At 51.1% G+C, this 15,675-nt stretch overlaps 5 protein-coding genes across 5 annotated transcripts; 2 read left to right on the top strand and 3 right to left on the bottom strand.

Annotated features, from left to right (window-relative positions):
- Positions 1–292: 292 nt before the first annotated feature.
- Positions 293–1,333, bottom strand: ACET3X_003882 (uncharacterized protein; the record flags this gene model as incomplete). Its single annotated transcript, XM_069450025.1, has 5 exons — positions 821–1,333; positions 743–760; positions 572–682; positions 405–523; positions 293–349 (listed from the first exon to the last, which is right to left on the bottom strand). The coding sequence occupies exons 1-5, from the start codon at positions 1,137–1,139 to the stop codon at positions 293–295; spliced, it is 624 nt and encodes a 207-aa protein (XP_069307860.1). The 5' UTR covers positions 1,140–1,333.
- A 546-nt stretch (positions 1,334–1,879) lies between these two features.
- ACET3X_003881 (uncharacterized protein) lies at positions 1,880–3,430 on the top strand. Its single transcript, XM_069450024.1, has 3 exons — positions 1,880–2,529; positions 2,590–2,673; positions 2,722–3,430. Exons 1-3 carry the CDS (start codon positions 2,494–2,496, stop codon positions 3,040–3,042), a joined length of 441 nt encoding a protein of 146 aa, XP_069307859.1. The 5' UTR covers positions 1,880–2,493; the 3' UTR covers positions 3,043–3,430.
- Positions 3,431–6,525: 3,095 nt separating this feature from the next.
- ACET3X_003880 (uncharacterized protein) lies at positions 6,526–7,982 on the bottom strand. The gene is made up of 3 exons (XM_069450023.1): positions 7,482–7,982; positions 7,365–7,430; positions 6,526–7,310 (listed from the first exon to the last, which is right to left on the bottom strand). The coding sequence occupies exons 1-3, from the start codon at positions 7,519–7,521 to the stop codon at positions 6,634–6,636; spliced, it is 783 nt and encodes a 260-aa protein (XP_069307858.1). The 5' UTR covers positions 7,522–7,982; the 3' UTR covers positions 6,526–6,633.
- Positions 7,983–8,151: 169 nt separating this feature from the next.
- Positions 8,152–11,020, top strand: ACET3X_003879 (uncharacterized protein; the record flags this gene model as incomplete). Its single annotated transcript, XM_069450022.1, has 5 exons — positions 8,152–8,466; positions 8,516–8,977; positions 9,077–9,210; positions 9,257–9,302; positions 9,372–11,020. Exons 1-5 carry the CDS (start codon positions 8,268–8,270, stop codon positions 11,018–11,020), a joined length of 2,490 nt encoding a protein of 829 aa, XP_069307857.1. The 5' UTR covers positions 8,152–8,267.
- Positions 11,021–12,371: 1,351 nt separating this feature from the next.
- ACET3X_003878 (uncharacterized protein) lies at positions 12,372–13,787 on the bottom strand (the record flags this gene model as incomplete). The annotated part of the gene is made up of 1 exon (XM_069450021.1): positions 12,372–13,787. One exon carries the CDS (start codon positions 13,785–13,787, stop codon positions 12,372–12,374), a length of 1,416 nt encoding a protein of 471 aa, XP_069307856.1.
- Between the last annotated feature and the right edge of the window lie 1,888 nt (positions 13,788–15,675).

Below are 15,675 nucleotides of genomic sequence, written 5' to 3'. Positions count from 1 at the left end.
ACTCTTCAGGACTAACTTTCCCATGCTGTCATGCTGTGCCGACGTGGAATTCGTTCTAGAGCATGATAGCATTCACATCGGTCCGTCCGGTCAATACTCCGACTGAGAGCTAGAGTCCCGCCTAGTACTACACCGCGGACCCCTTTCCAACCTTTAAAATGCTTTTTTGGAATTCCCGGAAGCGGTACATGTCAACTGTCGTTGATGACTGTGTGCCACAGTGGCGCATGCTCATCTTCCATACTGCTGGTACACAAAGATGGGATGCTTGGGGCATGTCGGTTACCTGTCTTCAGAAGAGATCGTTCAAGCTCTTAGCTGAGTCTTTGACGATCAGCTCACGCATTCCCTGTGCATCGCGTCAACACTGCGTCTTGACGCATCGAGTTGCTGAGCCTGCTCACCTTTGGCATGATTGGCTCCCCGTTTTCATCCTTCACATAACGAAATGGCATCTGTGTGCTCTCATTCTTGTTGATCTTGAGATCGGGATGATCGATGTACGGGATCTTGTCGACGGGCACTGCGCCTCGTCAGCATCTTACACCAGCACCCGAACTGCTCGACGTACCCTTGTCTTGCACGCAAATCCTGGTGACACGTACTGCCGTGTCGGTCGTCATCTGTACAGGTCCCAGGCGACGTCCCTGGTATCCTTTCTTGCGCAGCTCTGAAGTACGGTCTGGAGAGTCCGTTAATCAACTGTAGGCATTTGGCATGACACTGTCAGTTCCACACACACCTCTTGGGGGGTCGTCTCCTGGTCAGAAATTAGCTCTCTCCATCGCACGGTTTCGGCTGGATGAGCGCGGATGCTTACCAAGTATACCGCCGAATAAGAAGATGTCGAATGTCTCGCCGTCCTCTGGGCTCAAGTCTTTGGATGCGGCTGGGTCCAGCAGACACACCTTGTCTTTTCTATCCGCATAAATCTCTTCAATACCTCTTGTCTCGACATTGAGTCCCTGGGCACCCTGTAGGTTTGCCGGCAATTTCAACGACGTCGGTACGGAAGACAGCAGGAACTGTGCACCAGACGCATGGGATTCTGATGCGATACTGGCATACTCCAGAGAGGACCACTCCTCAAGCTCAGGGTCCAGATGTTCCACCACAAAGGTCTTGCCGGTGCCAGCCATTCCTACTATGATTGGAAGCGGGATGCGTTTCCGGTCTTGTGTGAGTTTTGGCGTGAGATTTCGCTGCAACAATTAAGCGAATTGGCCAAAGGGCAGCACTTGTGTGGGATGTTCCTCAGCTCCGATGCTGTGTTTTGCTTCCCGAGTGCTGGATCGATGGTGAGAACCTTGAAAGCCCTGCAGTAGTATCTCGCTAATCAGAGTATGTGATGGTGGGGAGCATGGCTGACCGTCAGGGTTTGATAAAGTCTAGAGCTAGCGCGCTCAGGTAGCCTATCACGCTCAAGCAACCATTTATCGTGGTAAGCGGGGAAGCATGCATTCGTAGTTGCAAGATAAAAAAAAAGTGCATCGTGACTGAAGCCAAGCAGTCTGTGAAGCATGTTCCATGTGACGAAGTTGCGCACACACGCCAATGGCACAGACAATGAACAATTCAAGCCTCATCGAGATGGGCCCTGGCGATCAAGGAGGTTAGGAGGCCAATGGTGTGTACGCGTGACGTTGTGAGGGTGCTGAGTCTGGTAAGGCCCACGGCAATCGAGCGTGCATCCGACCAACACCTGCAAAGGCTAAGGTTTGCACCATTCGCGGAAACGGCTGCTTTGCCTCGATTCCTTGTGTCCGCTGCGTCAATTGAGCCGTCAAGTAAGCCACGTCTTGGTGATTGTCTAGATCGGCCCACCCAATGCCTGCCTACATATCTGCTGCACCTACCCCTCCTTGGTTGGCAATCTCCCTCGAGCAAAGCAAGTCGAGAGAAGACCAACGCTAGAGTCTAATAAAGCACTCGCCCTCCTCTGCACATTCTACCACCATCGTACCCATCCAGTCCCCTCGCCTTCTCGTCATCCCGATTCCTTGCTTTGTTGCTTGATTCCCGTTGTGCAGCGTCCCGAGCCGTTGGAACCTCGGGCGATCCAGGCTTATCGCATAGTCGACTGGATAGAGGGGCACCTCTCCCACTTGCACCAAAACATTGTCGTTTGTAACAACGCCCGAACCATAAACCAAACGAGTCATAACACGTCAACGTTGTTGTGTTGTCAGGCAGCAGCAACCACACGCCCGAGCTTTGTTGGCACCCAATCGTCAGCGCTGGAAGCCGCATCAAGCACATTCACTCACCCTGACCCTGTCACATTACGCGGTAGCGGTACTCGCCCAAAGTGGTCAGCGCGAGCCAACGACAACCGACATTTAAACAAATTGCGACCTTTGGACCCTTTTCCCTGACATCACACAACAAAGCCTCGACACGACACGACACGACACTGCGCCTTTCACGAGCAGCTGCCCCTCTAACACACGTCATTTGCAATTCGCAACACCACAACTCTCTACAGCCGCCAATATGAACCCCCACCAGCAGAACAAGGTCGATGTTAGCGTACGTCGCGATAGCCCCTGCACGCCTCTAGGAAGCGCGACAGCTAACATGGCAGCTTAGAAAATGTCGGAGCAGGAGGCCAAACTCTTCCGTCTCTACGGCAAGCTTCCCAACAAGAAGGACCTGCTCCAGAACAAGTTGAAGGTATGTCAAGCCTGCGAAACACGAGGTCCCTGCTAACCACAGCTGCAGGAGCGCAAGTACTTCGACAGTGGCGACTACGCCCTCTCCAAGGCCGGCAAAGCTGGTGACGTCGGTGTCACCCAAGTCGGTCGCGAGCACCCCAACCCCGAGAAGATCCCACACATCGCCCCGCCCACCCCAACCGGTCAGAACGGCAACGGCAATGGAAACGGCCATGGAAATGGCAGCATCAGCGGTCAGGGTGAGCTGGCAGGTAGCCCTGTCAAGGAACACACCTTCTTGCATCGCGAGACCAGCCTGAACCGTGAAACATCAGCCTCTGATTTCGAGAACAATGAAAACTCCGAGGTTCAGGGAGTCAAGGCATAGCTGGCACACCCATGTCACTAGACCTTTGCACTTCCCTTAGCCTGCACTCGTTTGGCGCAACCTTTGGATCATGGTGCCCAAAATGTATCTATACGCACCTTCGAACGGCCTGAACCTATCGTCATTTACGGAGTCGGATGCGGCGTTCCGGAGAGCTTTCGATCGCGGCCGAGCCTTTGTATCGGCACCACAACGCCCCACGGCCAACATCTCCTTGGGTAACAAGTTTTTGAGCAAGGACCTTCTTCACTTCTTGTGTAGTAAACTTGGCAGAGGATGGTTGGGATTGCTGAGACTGGAGCTTGTTCCAAGTCCATCTCGCAGCCAAACAGACTCCATCTTTCACAGCTACCAGCGTGTATGCGTATTTGAGTACAAGATATCGTAGCAATATGATTACTAGAAAACTCAGCGCTCTCTGCTTGATGCAAAGTGACGGCCTCTTGACTTTCGGCAGGATGCGCTAGTATGCGCGCTAATCCACGTGATTGTTGCTGCCTAACTCAACACATGTTTATTTATGTACGTCCACAAGGAACGCAGCTTGCTTTTCCTTTCCAGTCACTTTTGTAAAGATACCAGAGGTCTGGTCACTGAGAGTAGTCGTGTGGCAACGTTACTGCACTCGTTTATACGAAAAACAGCATGGCCCAACATCAAACCATCCATAGCACCATGGTACTGGGCCGAGGACCACGGTGCAGCGGTGACCCAGACGAGCTCCAGCGAAACGAACCCAAAGCCATACAACAATTTCAGTGTTCCCTAAGGCACAAGCCAATGCCCGTTGCCATACGAACCTTCTGCCTGTTCCTTTCCCTCCCCACTGAATTGCGCGACATAATCTACATGTACTCTTGGGGTTTCCAAACAATCGAGGCCTCGATCTCTTGTACCCCACCGACATCAATTCGCGCCGTACCCAAGGGTATCGTTCATGACAGGCTGTCCAAATTCTTACCTCGGCAACAAGGCTTACCAATCTGGCTGGTGACATGCCAACAGATGCTCAGAGAAGGTATAGATTCGCTGTCAAGAGAATTCGCGTTCACCTCTTCCACGCTATCTACAATCGGGCAGGTGAAGACCGTGGAAGGAACCGACGTCCTAAATCGACTAGTCTTCGGAGCCATGAAGAGAGTGGTTTTAGATCGCGTAATGCCAAGTTGGATCCAAGATGTGGATTCGGAAATGCAGGCCGAAGACGAAGAAGAAATACTGCCCACCGAGGTAACCCTCGCGCAGTACTCAGGTTTGTGTGCCAACACGGCGCCAAATGAAGAGGCGTCTCTCTTAGGAGTTTTTAGAGTGCGAGATCAGCAATTTTTACGAATTATGCTTTGGCCCGCTGATAGGGCAATGTTGAATATCTTGTATGAGGCTGGCACGGCTATCAGGGAGTTACATATGCACTGGGTCTACGATGTTGGTACAATAGTTCCTGGTGACGAGCCCTTTGTTAGGAACAAGACTCTGGACAAGTGGATGGGGAGACTGGAACGTATGAAGATTACGGTGGAAAGTGAGCCTAGTTGGACTTTTGCTGGGAGGATGGCGACAGAGTTGGTAGAACGGACTGCGAAGAGGCTTGTTGGTGAGCAACGCGAGTATGAAATAAGTATTACATGGAAAGAAGAGGATGTTGAAGACGGTGCAAGATTCGTGAGAGACGAATGCGATATGCAGACAAGGTCAGTTATGGTGGAAAGCCGCAATAGGTGAGTGCTCCAACATACAAGTTTCGCACAGTCAGTAACTAGGTTCTGCGCATCAGTAGCCAGGCAGATGCCGACTTCCGTTCTCGATACAACAGCTCCGGAAACAGCACCGACGAGGAAAGTCCTGTCCAATCACTCCCCTTTAGTAAGCTCTCTATAGGCTGAAGATGATGGAACTTGCTAAGAAGTGCTTACGAAAACTTGTTGGGAAGGCACGATAGGAAGGATTGAAGCTCTGTTGGACAGAAGAGGTTTTGGTCTCGCGCCCTCAGTCTCATGAGGACTACACTGGGACCAAGACCGGTGATTGAACTCAACGTTTGACAGGTTTCCAAGGTTGTTGCTATGAGTTCCAGTTTGACCAATTGCAGTGTAGGTAGCATGGTTCAAGTAAAAATGAAGATCTGAACGCTTTGCGAGATGATTCCTTGCGTAAACATTCTAGGCTTATCGACATTTGCGACCGATAAGCAGAGGGATAGCTGCTTTTCACTTTTCTGAAGTTTTATTTTGATGATACCCCACCACTTGCAGAAAACAAAAAATCAGACATTCTAGGCAGCAACCCCAGGTAGAGCTGGAGACTTGTCTTCTTTGCTTCCTTTACTACGATAAGAAGGCCGTGCCTACCTACCTAGGTAACATCACAAACGCTGCTAGCGTCATCACCGCTCCTCATTCGCCTATAACACACCGCCTTGCTTTCTCTTATCCGTTACACACGCAGACAACTCTGGAATGGTCAATATCAGCATTTGCAATCACCCATTGACCAACTCGACTCCTCACATATCGCCTAGTCGACGACTTGACTGCACATCCGGAACCCAAAAGACGAGATGACCAGCAATAGGAAGACGCCGTCTAAGGAACGCGCTGCGTCGCCAGCCAAAGGCACGCGTGCGTCCAAACGTCTTCAACTACAAGCCCGGAAGGCTGGTCCACCACTCTCGACGATTGCCTCTCAGCATGGGAGCGCTCTCCTAAGTCTTCCTCGCGAGATCCGAGACCATATATACGCGGAGGCTCTCCAAGATTGCCCTCTAACATTTTGCTTAGATCAGCTCATGATCGTTGCGATACAGAACCCAGACGCTGATGTCATGCCCTGGCAGCGAGTGCAACGAGGTCTCCCATTCTGGATGCAATCTAGCCAACAGATGCTTTACGAAGTCCTGGATTTAATCGCACGGACCTTCACGTTCCAGCCATATGGACGAATGATGTTTCTCGAAAGACAACTTGCGGGAGTACCGAATTCACTTGTCTTCACCAGTAGCGGCGTGCGAAACTTCAAAATGTACCCTCAGGCTTGATATTACCGCAACAGTGCAGACAATACTCTCACTGACGAACCGCACCATCGTTTTCTGAAGCTAATGGACAGCTTGTCTCTCGAAGGTGCGTCTTTGGAGCTGGTTTGGGAAGATAATGGCGTGGGACTAGACAAGACCGATTTGTTTACCCAGAAATGGAGAGAACACTGGAATGGCAAATTTCGCAAATTCAAGATTGAGGTCAGGGTTGATTCGGATCGTAAACAGCAAGATGGACCAATGTGAATCATGCACGAGGCCGAAAAGTGCGCACTGAGGCTAGTTGGTAGTGGTGGATCTGCGTCTTGGGAAAACGTGGGTGGCTGCTATACTTGGTACCACAATCGGTATGAGCAGCCTACTTTCCAGGAACTGTATTGGGTACGACGTGTAGTTGCTGAGCGGAAGGTGTGACAAAGGGGCACTCTGAGGGCACTCAATGTAATTCTTCTCAGGGTACTTGCAGCATGTCGCAAGTAGATTTTGTATCACGTACAACAACCAGATATCAACTGCTAGTCGTGTGCCGCATTACACCTCGTTTTCAATGACCTTCATCATACCCGGCCTGCAATTCCGCCTTTAGTCCCCTTATCCTCGCCATCTCCAACACCTTGCTCCTCCGGCGCCCAATGATGATCCTCTTGACTCTTTATCAGCTCATGTACATCTAACTTCAAGTCGACTATCTCCTGCCCGTTCACAAGGTCATTCTCATCTGCTCTCTTTCGCGCTTCCTCCTCATTCTTGGCGATGCCAGCCTTGACGTGACGATGAATCAACCTCTTCCGCGCAACATCGAAGTCTACGTCCACGAACCAGAGCTCATCCATCAGCTTCGCTGCTTCGTTCCAGGGCGCCTTGTCCAGGGAGCAGTAGTTGCCTTCGAATATGACGATGCGCACGGATGGCGAAATGGCAATGTCGTTCTCGACCGGGTCTTTGAGCGCGTGATCGAAGCTGGGTGCATACAAAGTCGAACTCTCTGGACATATGGGCTCTCGTAGCTTTTTGACCAGGCTGTAGAAGGAATCGCCATCGAATGTAAATGCCGCGCCTCTTCTGGCATGTGCGCTGTCTGGATCTGGCATTGCATCAAGCTGCTGGCGGGACAGATGGAAGCCATCCATTGGTATGAAGGCCGCCAGTGGATTACTGTTGGCGGTGCCTGGCGACTGTTGTGCATGTTTCTCGTTAAGTCTGGTCGAGACTATGGCTGCTAGCGTTGTTTTGCCTGGTGGTGGTGGTTAGCTGGTTGGAGAGCTAAACTTGCCATGCATGTATGTACCAGACCCTGGAATGCCAGACACTGCAATCAGTAATCGCTTCGACGCAGGAACATCTTGGTATTTGTCTACAACCCGGTCAATACGTGTGTTGTACTCTGCCGGCTGGTGTCATGTACCCCAAACCTTGTTTACGAGGCGTTCTACTTGCTCTTCCATGCTGAATGATGTTTATAAGATGGTATGATGCCAAAATCTGCACAGGTTCTTTATATTCTGTTATCCTAGAGTCGATCCGGATCGCCAGTGTCTAAGGCGGGATGGCTGCTTTTTAGTTTGCCCGTCCGCACTTGCAGATTGTGGGGGCTCGGCATCGTGGGTGGACCCAGCATCTACCGCTGACGTCGCGCGGGAGCATGGTGGCTGGGAACCGCAGCCAGCCTTTCTTGCATCGCCAGAGCTGTAGCGTGCTTACATTTGAAAGACAAGAACCATCTCCGTGGCAGGCTGGGAAGAGTAGAAAGATGGTCTGGCTCGGAGGATAGAAACAGTCGGGTTGCAGAGTTAGTCGGCAGTTGCGGCATGCGAATGGTTGAAAGCTTGGGGCCTTGAACCGGATGGATTGTCGCTATGACATCAAAGAGTGATGTGTAAAACGAACAGTGATTCTTATCGGATGCTGTTGATCTGCGATGGGAGATTGGAGTAGAATTGTTTTGGCCATGGCGTCACATGCTAGCAGGGCGAAGTGCCCAATCAAAGCACAGCAGGGTCCAGGACAGCTCTGGCTGGGCATTCCTGTCCGATATTGCCGGCGCATTGCTGTCGCGCTCAGCTAAGAGCTAATCCGACGTAGCAGAGATATGTCCTAAAGCCTCACGCCACCGCTGCACGTGTCCTACCCTCTAGTCTGGGATCAATTGGTCAACGCGTGGTGAAACGCGTCATACCCGTTAACCCTCACCATGCTCCCCTCAACCCTCCTGACCCTCCTCTTCACCCTTCTCTCGCCCGCGTCCGCCCTCGACCACAAAGTACCAACTAGCAACGAATCGCTGCTATGGGGTCCCTATCGCCCAAACCTCTACTTGGGTCTTCGCCCCCGCGTGCCCAAAAGTCTTGTTGCGGGTCTCATGTGGGCGAAACTGGAAGATGTTGAGACGAGTAAGTAGCCGTTATGAGGCAGCGCCTGCAGTGTTAACCAGACATGTAGCGCTGCGACATAACGTAAACCAGAGCGAAGGCATGGCCCGATACGGTTGGATCGCATACGACACACGAGAGGGCGGCAGGCAATCTATAGAAGATCCTGGCAACAAGATAAACCTCGTGACTGAGTTTATAAAGTACTCTGAGGGCCAGAGCCAGGGCAATTGGGGCTTGCGCATACGGGGTATACCAAGACCAGATGTCCCGCCAGATTTCAAGACAACTGTAGTCTTCTACATTGGCATGGAGGCCATGGATGCTTGCGCCGACTGCAAGCTCGAGGCGCGCCAGCAATTCGAACCTGACGACGACAAGACTGTCCAGGCAGTGAACATGAACATTGCACACCCTAAATTGGGTACTGCTGGCATTCACATTCCTGTACCTATCAACGCAGAAGAGAAGCGTGAGGTGGCATACATCAAGACGCTGAACGTAACAGAAGATAGGCTGTGGCAGGGCAAATGTGAGTGCGATGAATGTCAAATCTTTTCCACCCTGTCTATCCGTGTTCCAAATCTCATCTGTCGGTGTGAGTAGCTAGCTGATCAGTTCGTGTAAGAAGCCACTTTCTTGGAGTCGTTGAAAGACCAGACCAAGGACCGCACGGAGCCTGGACCAAATGATATCGTACTGCGCAACGCCCCAAGTAACGGCAACATGCAATTAGTTCAACTAGTGTGCCATGGACCATTTGAGGTGAGTTTCATCATCTTACACCTCCACGGAGACTGATCTTCTGCAGTTCGATATCCTTTACTCTAGTGATTCCGCGAAGCGAGCCATGACCTGTAAGTTCTCCTTTCAGCCATGTCACATAGCAAAGTGCGTTATGATCCAAACATACTGATATGTCCCAGCTGCTGGTCTCACTAGCAGTCTAGAGAGTACTCTCAAGTCCTTTGATAGAAACTTCGCCGCTACGTTCAACCCGAAAACTCCTTTTACTACAGACCAACACCGCGCCTTTGCTCAAAACACATTCTCGAATCTGTTGGGCGGACTGGGATACTTCACTGGTACTGCCAAGGTCGACACATCGAAGAAGGCTATCTATGCTGAGACGACGGGCAACTTCTGGCAGAAATCAGTCGATGCGAAGAAACATTCGACACCAGAGACAAAAGGCCCATACGAGCTTCTTACACATACACCATCGCGTGCGGCCTTTCCAAGGGGGTTCCTATGGGACGAGGGGTTCCATCTCTTACTCGTCGTTGAATGGGATGCCGATCTTGCCCTGGAGGTAATAGACGACTGGCTTTTCCTCATGGACGATGATGGCTGGATCGCAAGAGAACAGATCTTGGGCGCTGAAGCAGAGGATGGCACGCCTCCTGAATTTGTCACTCAATTCCCGCACATTGCTAACCCACCAACAATGTTTCTGGTCATCTCAAAGTTCATCGATATGCTGAAAGGCACGACAAAGTATCACGGCCATGACTCGGTTTACCTCGCCAAAGCTGAGACCGGCAAGGCCTTGGTGGCAAAGATGTATCCGTACCTCAAGAAGCACTACGATTGGTTCCGGAAGTCGCAATCTGGAGACGTGGAGGCACATTCGATTCCAGCAGCCAACTTGAACGAAGGTTACAGGTGGCGGGGTCGAACACCAGGAACAAACTTCGCCAGCGGACTGGATGATTTCCCTCGAGCGGAACCCCCTGACATCACCGAATTGCATTTGGATGCATTGTGCTGGGTTGGCGTGATGGCGCGGACCCTTGAACGCATCGCGTTTCTTACTGAAGATGCACACGACGCCCTCACATTCCAGAACCATATTCGTGGGGTCAAGACCAACATCGACACCATACACTGGGCAAAGGAGCCGAACACATACTGCGATGCTGTCGTACGGAATGCCCTACATGCGAATGTCTGCCATAAAGGCTATCTCTCAATCTTCCCGCTTCTCACTGGTTTCACTGATGCATCACACCCACATCTACCGGCCATGCTAACCCTTCTTCGCGACCCCGATCATCTATGGACAGACTTTGGCGTTCGTAGTCTAAGCCCTGAAGACGGAGCCTACGGGAAGGACGACAACTACTGGCGCTCGCCCATCTGGATCAACATCAACTACCTTGTTCTGACCAACCTACTTGACCTCGCCTTGATACCTGGCCCATCACAACAACGCTGCCGTGAAATTTACATCGAGCTTCGCAGCAACATTGTTCATACCGTCGTCAATTCTTACCTCAAGACGGGGTATGTATGGGAACAGTACGATCCTATTAAAGGAGATGGACAACGCACACAGCAATTCACTGGCTGGACGGCATTGGTGGTCAAGGTGATGGCGATGCCTGATCTGGAGAAAGACGACGGCATGACGGAGAAGATGAAGGGGTATTATGAGGAGGCGAAGAAGCAAGCTGTGCAGAACCAGAGGACTGGCGCGGGCAGTGTGGTGCTTGCAGTTTTGTTCATGGGGTTCGTGTATGTGACGAGGAGGAGATTTGCGGGAACCTTGAGAAGTTGGCGCAGGAGCAACTGAGGACGACAACCTGAGGATGACCAAGATGAGTGGGAGTTTAGATTTGTCAGGGAGGTGGTCGCATGGACGCTTGCTAAGTCTTATACACTGTTGAAGTCGTCACTGACGATATACGCAATCTACTGACGCTATCCTCTTATTGGCAAAAGCCTGCATACGCACTCAGCTGAACAGCAGCAAGGTGTCTGCAGAGACTATAGGTGTCCGTATCCTTGTAGTAGACCACTGCAATCGCACCATCGTTTCCATAGGAAAACTCGTTTCCTCGCTCCCATTGCGGAACATAGATCTGGAATGCGAAGGAGGAATAGTCAGCAATGGTTCAACAGCAAATTTACATATCGATGATACTACATATTGCTATCGGGTGGCACGCAGAGATGGAATGAACTCACCCATTTATAGGTATCATCCTCATTCGAAGGACATTTCTCCTTATCCTCGGCAGTAGTGAGAAAGCGCGATGCTTCTATGGAAACGTCCGTGGTCTCCCATTGCTGGACAACAAGATCTTGGAGTTGAGCTCCCGTAACGGGAATATATGTGCCGTCGTAGCGCTGGCAAGAAACATCAGAGAAGCCCTTGAAGGTTGCCGCGAAGGCCGAGGCGGAGAAAAACGCGGCGGGAAGAAGGTACTGGAGCTGCATGTTGTGATCTTGTGAGAATCAAGGCTGTGGTGATGAAGAAGATGTCAATCGACGAGATGTGTGAAGGTACTTATGTATCTAATACTGTGGGACCAAGACTAATCATCCTGGCCTATGCACTGAACTGCCCAGGTGCTAGGAGATGGGCTCACGTCACACGTGCTGTGCTTTACTGTCTTGGAAATACGGTCAGTCATCTCAAAAGGGCAGCAGGAAGGCCGGATAATCAAATATCACACTAGGCATCATAAGGCTGGCGTGTGTGATGGCTAAACCCGCCAATCCACCAACTCAAACAAGGGTAGCGCAGAGAAACTTCGGAGAATTGCGCTATGATGTTGACTGGCCGGAGTAGTGGCTCCGTGAATACCTACCTAGGTAGGTACCTAGGTATGTACGTGGTCTCCGGTCTGAAACTTGATCGGGCCTAATATAGAGTGATGTTGTTCATACTCCTTTATAAACATATATAGCTCGTCTCAAAACAGGTGTTTACGCCGCTGGAGATGTCCAAGTCGGTTAATTCAGCCGTGCCTGGAAGGCCGTGATATACCGAAGTGAGACCGGCCGTGTGCTACGTAATCCCAAGGTTACACCAACCCTATCGACATCCGGCGCGTACGCGCTTTCAACGCCAGAGATAGATACTACATGAACGATAATCAACAGAAAATCGCAAGAAACACATCATCATCCATTCCTTCTCAGATTAGTCGGATGCGGTGCATGCCCGTCATCTTGTCGTAAGGTACGTTTTCCACCATGTTTGCATCACTGTCGTACGGCTTCAAGATCTCATGGTTGTCTAGCGCCTTGTGATCTCCATACGGGCTCAACTTTGTCAAACCAACTCGTCTAAATACCGGTTTCGCTCGGTGTGTTCTGTCAAGCCGCAAGATCAGGCATGTCAGGTATTTAGATTCCCGTGAAGCCTTTCGATCTGTGTATGCAGCAGGGACCACAAACATTTTCGCATCGCCGCTTAGAATCCCTCCGTTGTTGTCTCCTGTAGCGTCTCTGGCAGGACAGTCCAGATACACATCAGTGTATATTTCGTCGTTGAGGTTTCCACGACCGACCAGGTGCCAGGCGAATCGATCCGGGGGTCTTCTGAAAAATGACGCCTCGCGCAACTTGACTTGCAGTTCGACATAAGCATCGTCAAGGATTCCAAACTCGTCAGACCGTGATCGTGGGGTTATCGATATCTCCTCCACAGTTATGAGAAGATCTCGATCAGTCACTTCGCCGTACTTGATGCCGTTCCCGCGCTCGGCATCTATGGCGGCCCACGAAAAGGATGGTGCACGGTATCCCGGTGGTGACTCGGTAAGGTGTTCGAAGCTGCCATACCGAAATGTTGGCTCGACATACCACAACAGCTGGCTCGCAAGATGCAATGCCCATAGGCCAGCCACATACTGACTACTCTTAGGGAGCGCGTGTTGGCTAATCTCGGCAGACTCGCGTCTTCGCACGATAGCTGCCTTTGGGGTTTCCTCGATCTTTTTGGACATCCAACGAGCCATGCCAGACAATGCGATGAGTTTATCTCCAGGCTGCGTGACTTTCGTCTTGGAGTACACCTCAACGATACGGCCCCAAAGTTCAAGCGCGTTTACACCCGATTGCAAATGAGGATCTGGGTCGTCGTAACCCTGTAGACGCATGCTGCGAAGCCATGCTCCATCCCTGTTGGCATCGAGGCCCTTCAGTCTACTTCCAACGCTTATGCCGTGGAGTGTAGGCTGATAATTTGGAATGCCTTCTGGGTGCCCTTCAGCAGCCTCGAATTCACAACACTCCCAGGCTACCTGATCTCGGCAGAAATGTAACACCCTGGGGGCCATGAGGCGCTCTTGGAGCACCCAGCCTCTTTTGTTGACAGGTGCATCATCTACCCGATCTTTCCAGAAAGAAAGGTCCAAGATCGTACACCGTCGGAGATCGCGTCCTTGAGAGCCTTCATTGGTATTGGCGCCAGGAATGCCGGCGATGTTGAGGAGGATCTCGTTCTCGAACAAACTTTCAGGTTTACGATCGAAGAAAAGACCTCCGTCGCTATTAGCTGCAGCGGTAGCAGAGAGGTTCAAGAAGGCATGGCTGTATACACTGTCCATACAGGCAGATTGCTGGAGCCAATCCGCTTCGTTTTCCTGTATGATACATAGGCTATCTATCCAGATATAGCCTACGTCCGGAATCTGCGCTGCAAATATCATAGCATGGCGAAGCGTTTTGGGCAGGGTGCGCAGGCTGATACCTCTTTTGAAGTCTTCAATGTTCTCTGCGAGGAGTTTGGTTCTCTCATTTTCTTTGGCAATTGAACCCCAACAGTACGAAAGGGTGACATAGCGCGTGTGCTTGAGCGGCGGTGCGGCTTCCAGGCCACTTCTCTCTATTAACTCTACCTCGGCATCTGCGTGGTTGTTGCTGGCCTCCAGCGTCTCGGTATAGAAGAAGTCTCTTTTCTTCAGCCGCTCCAGGCTGATCAGTCTTGCTGGGTACCATTGCGGTCCGATCTCTGCAAAGCATTGGCATCTCTTCATCCATTCCAAAGCTCTCTGGAAAACTTCATCTGATGAAGTACTGCCGGTGGTTGGCGTCTTGAAGGGTGGATCAGTGGAGACTTTCACGTTCGTAAGCTACCTAGGTAGAGACAGTAGACAAGTTCGATGACCTACCGGCTTCTAACAACGCGAAGGTCCGTTGACACTGAAGTTTCTTGTATCGAAGCTTGAATTCGAGGCGATAGAGGTGATTCTCCCTAGGCATCAGTATGGAGAGAGATGCTTGTATGTCAAGCTTGTCATCTTCAGCCTGATTTAGTATTGCGCCCTGTCTGGTCTCCAGTTCTTCAAACAAGACACAGCAAATTCCACAGCCATCTTTTTTCGATGTCCGCAGGTCATCCAAAGTGGTATGGTGCGTCGAACTCAAGTCGAAGGTCCCCCTCCATTGCTTGTTCTTCTGCCCCCGAAGCATGGACCAACAAGTTTTGCACAGCATTTCCTTTTTATGTACAGGATTGTTAGATGATATGGCGACAGTTCTCGACGAAAAGACGAGAGATGAAATACAGCATGCGCCAGTCTTATATCTGATATTGCTGCGACACAAGGCTGCGCGTTCTGGGGTGATACCAACCCTGCTGGATGATAGGAGCATGACAAAGTTGTTTGACTTCCAGTAGCCATTATCTGTTACGCGCGTGGTAAGAATGAGATGGAGGCACGGCCCGGATCGAACTCGAACCCGGCCCGAGAGGCGAGGTTGCAGGTGTGGGGGTTCTGTGGAGAAAGTGAATACCAGTCAGCTCCATCAATCATCAACTGTCAGCTCTTGCCTGTATCAACGACCATGTCATATCCTGATCGCCATCGCCGATGACACGGCACCGACGATAGAAGCTGACGCGAATGTGGAACTTGGCGTCAAACAGTCCAGCTGAGCTGAACTAGGTCCGCACCGCTTGTGTATGTGAATGAAATCATTGTCCGAATGCGTTTGCCAAGCATCGCAATACCGGTCAAAGAATATATTGAAGGCGTACAGGTCGGCGTCAAAGACCCCGGCCTGTCTGTGCAGGACAATATACAGCTTACATGTGGATGCTACCATTGTCCGAATGCGTTCGCTGATCTCTCGCCATTTTCGAGGCAGGAGCGACGTGGTTGCGTTCATTGGTAGCGTCTCTGGCCATCCCGGCACGGACCGTACCGTTATTGGCTCCATGCTTCCACCACCGGAGCTGTGCTCTCGGAGAACCTTGAGCCTTGCATGGTTTCACCCGCATTACGTCACGATCGGGCTGTGAGTAAAGCTTGAACTTCGAGTCATGAATGTAAGTTTGTAACATCTCTTGCTGCCTGGTGCCTCCCGAGCTCTTAACTTGACCAAACGAACATGTCCTCAACTCACAGAGCTCAGAAACAATATTGAGCCACCTCAATCTCGTCTTGTTATCCAGTACAAAAGCGATATCGGTGGAAACTGGATGCTTTTTTG

Source organism: Alternaria dauci, chromosome 3, assembly GCF_042100115.1.
Source record: "Alternaria dauci strain A2016 chromosome 3, whole genome shotgun sequence".
NCBI classification, from domain to species: Eukaryota; Fungi; Ascomycota; class Dothideomycetes; order Pleosporales; family Pleosporaceae; genus Alternaria; species Alternaria dauci.
This window is presented reverse-complemented; position numbering and strand designations above follow the sequence as displayed.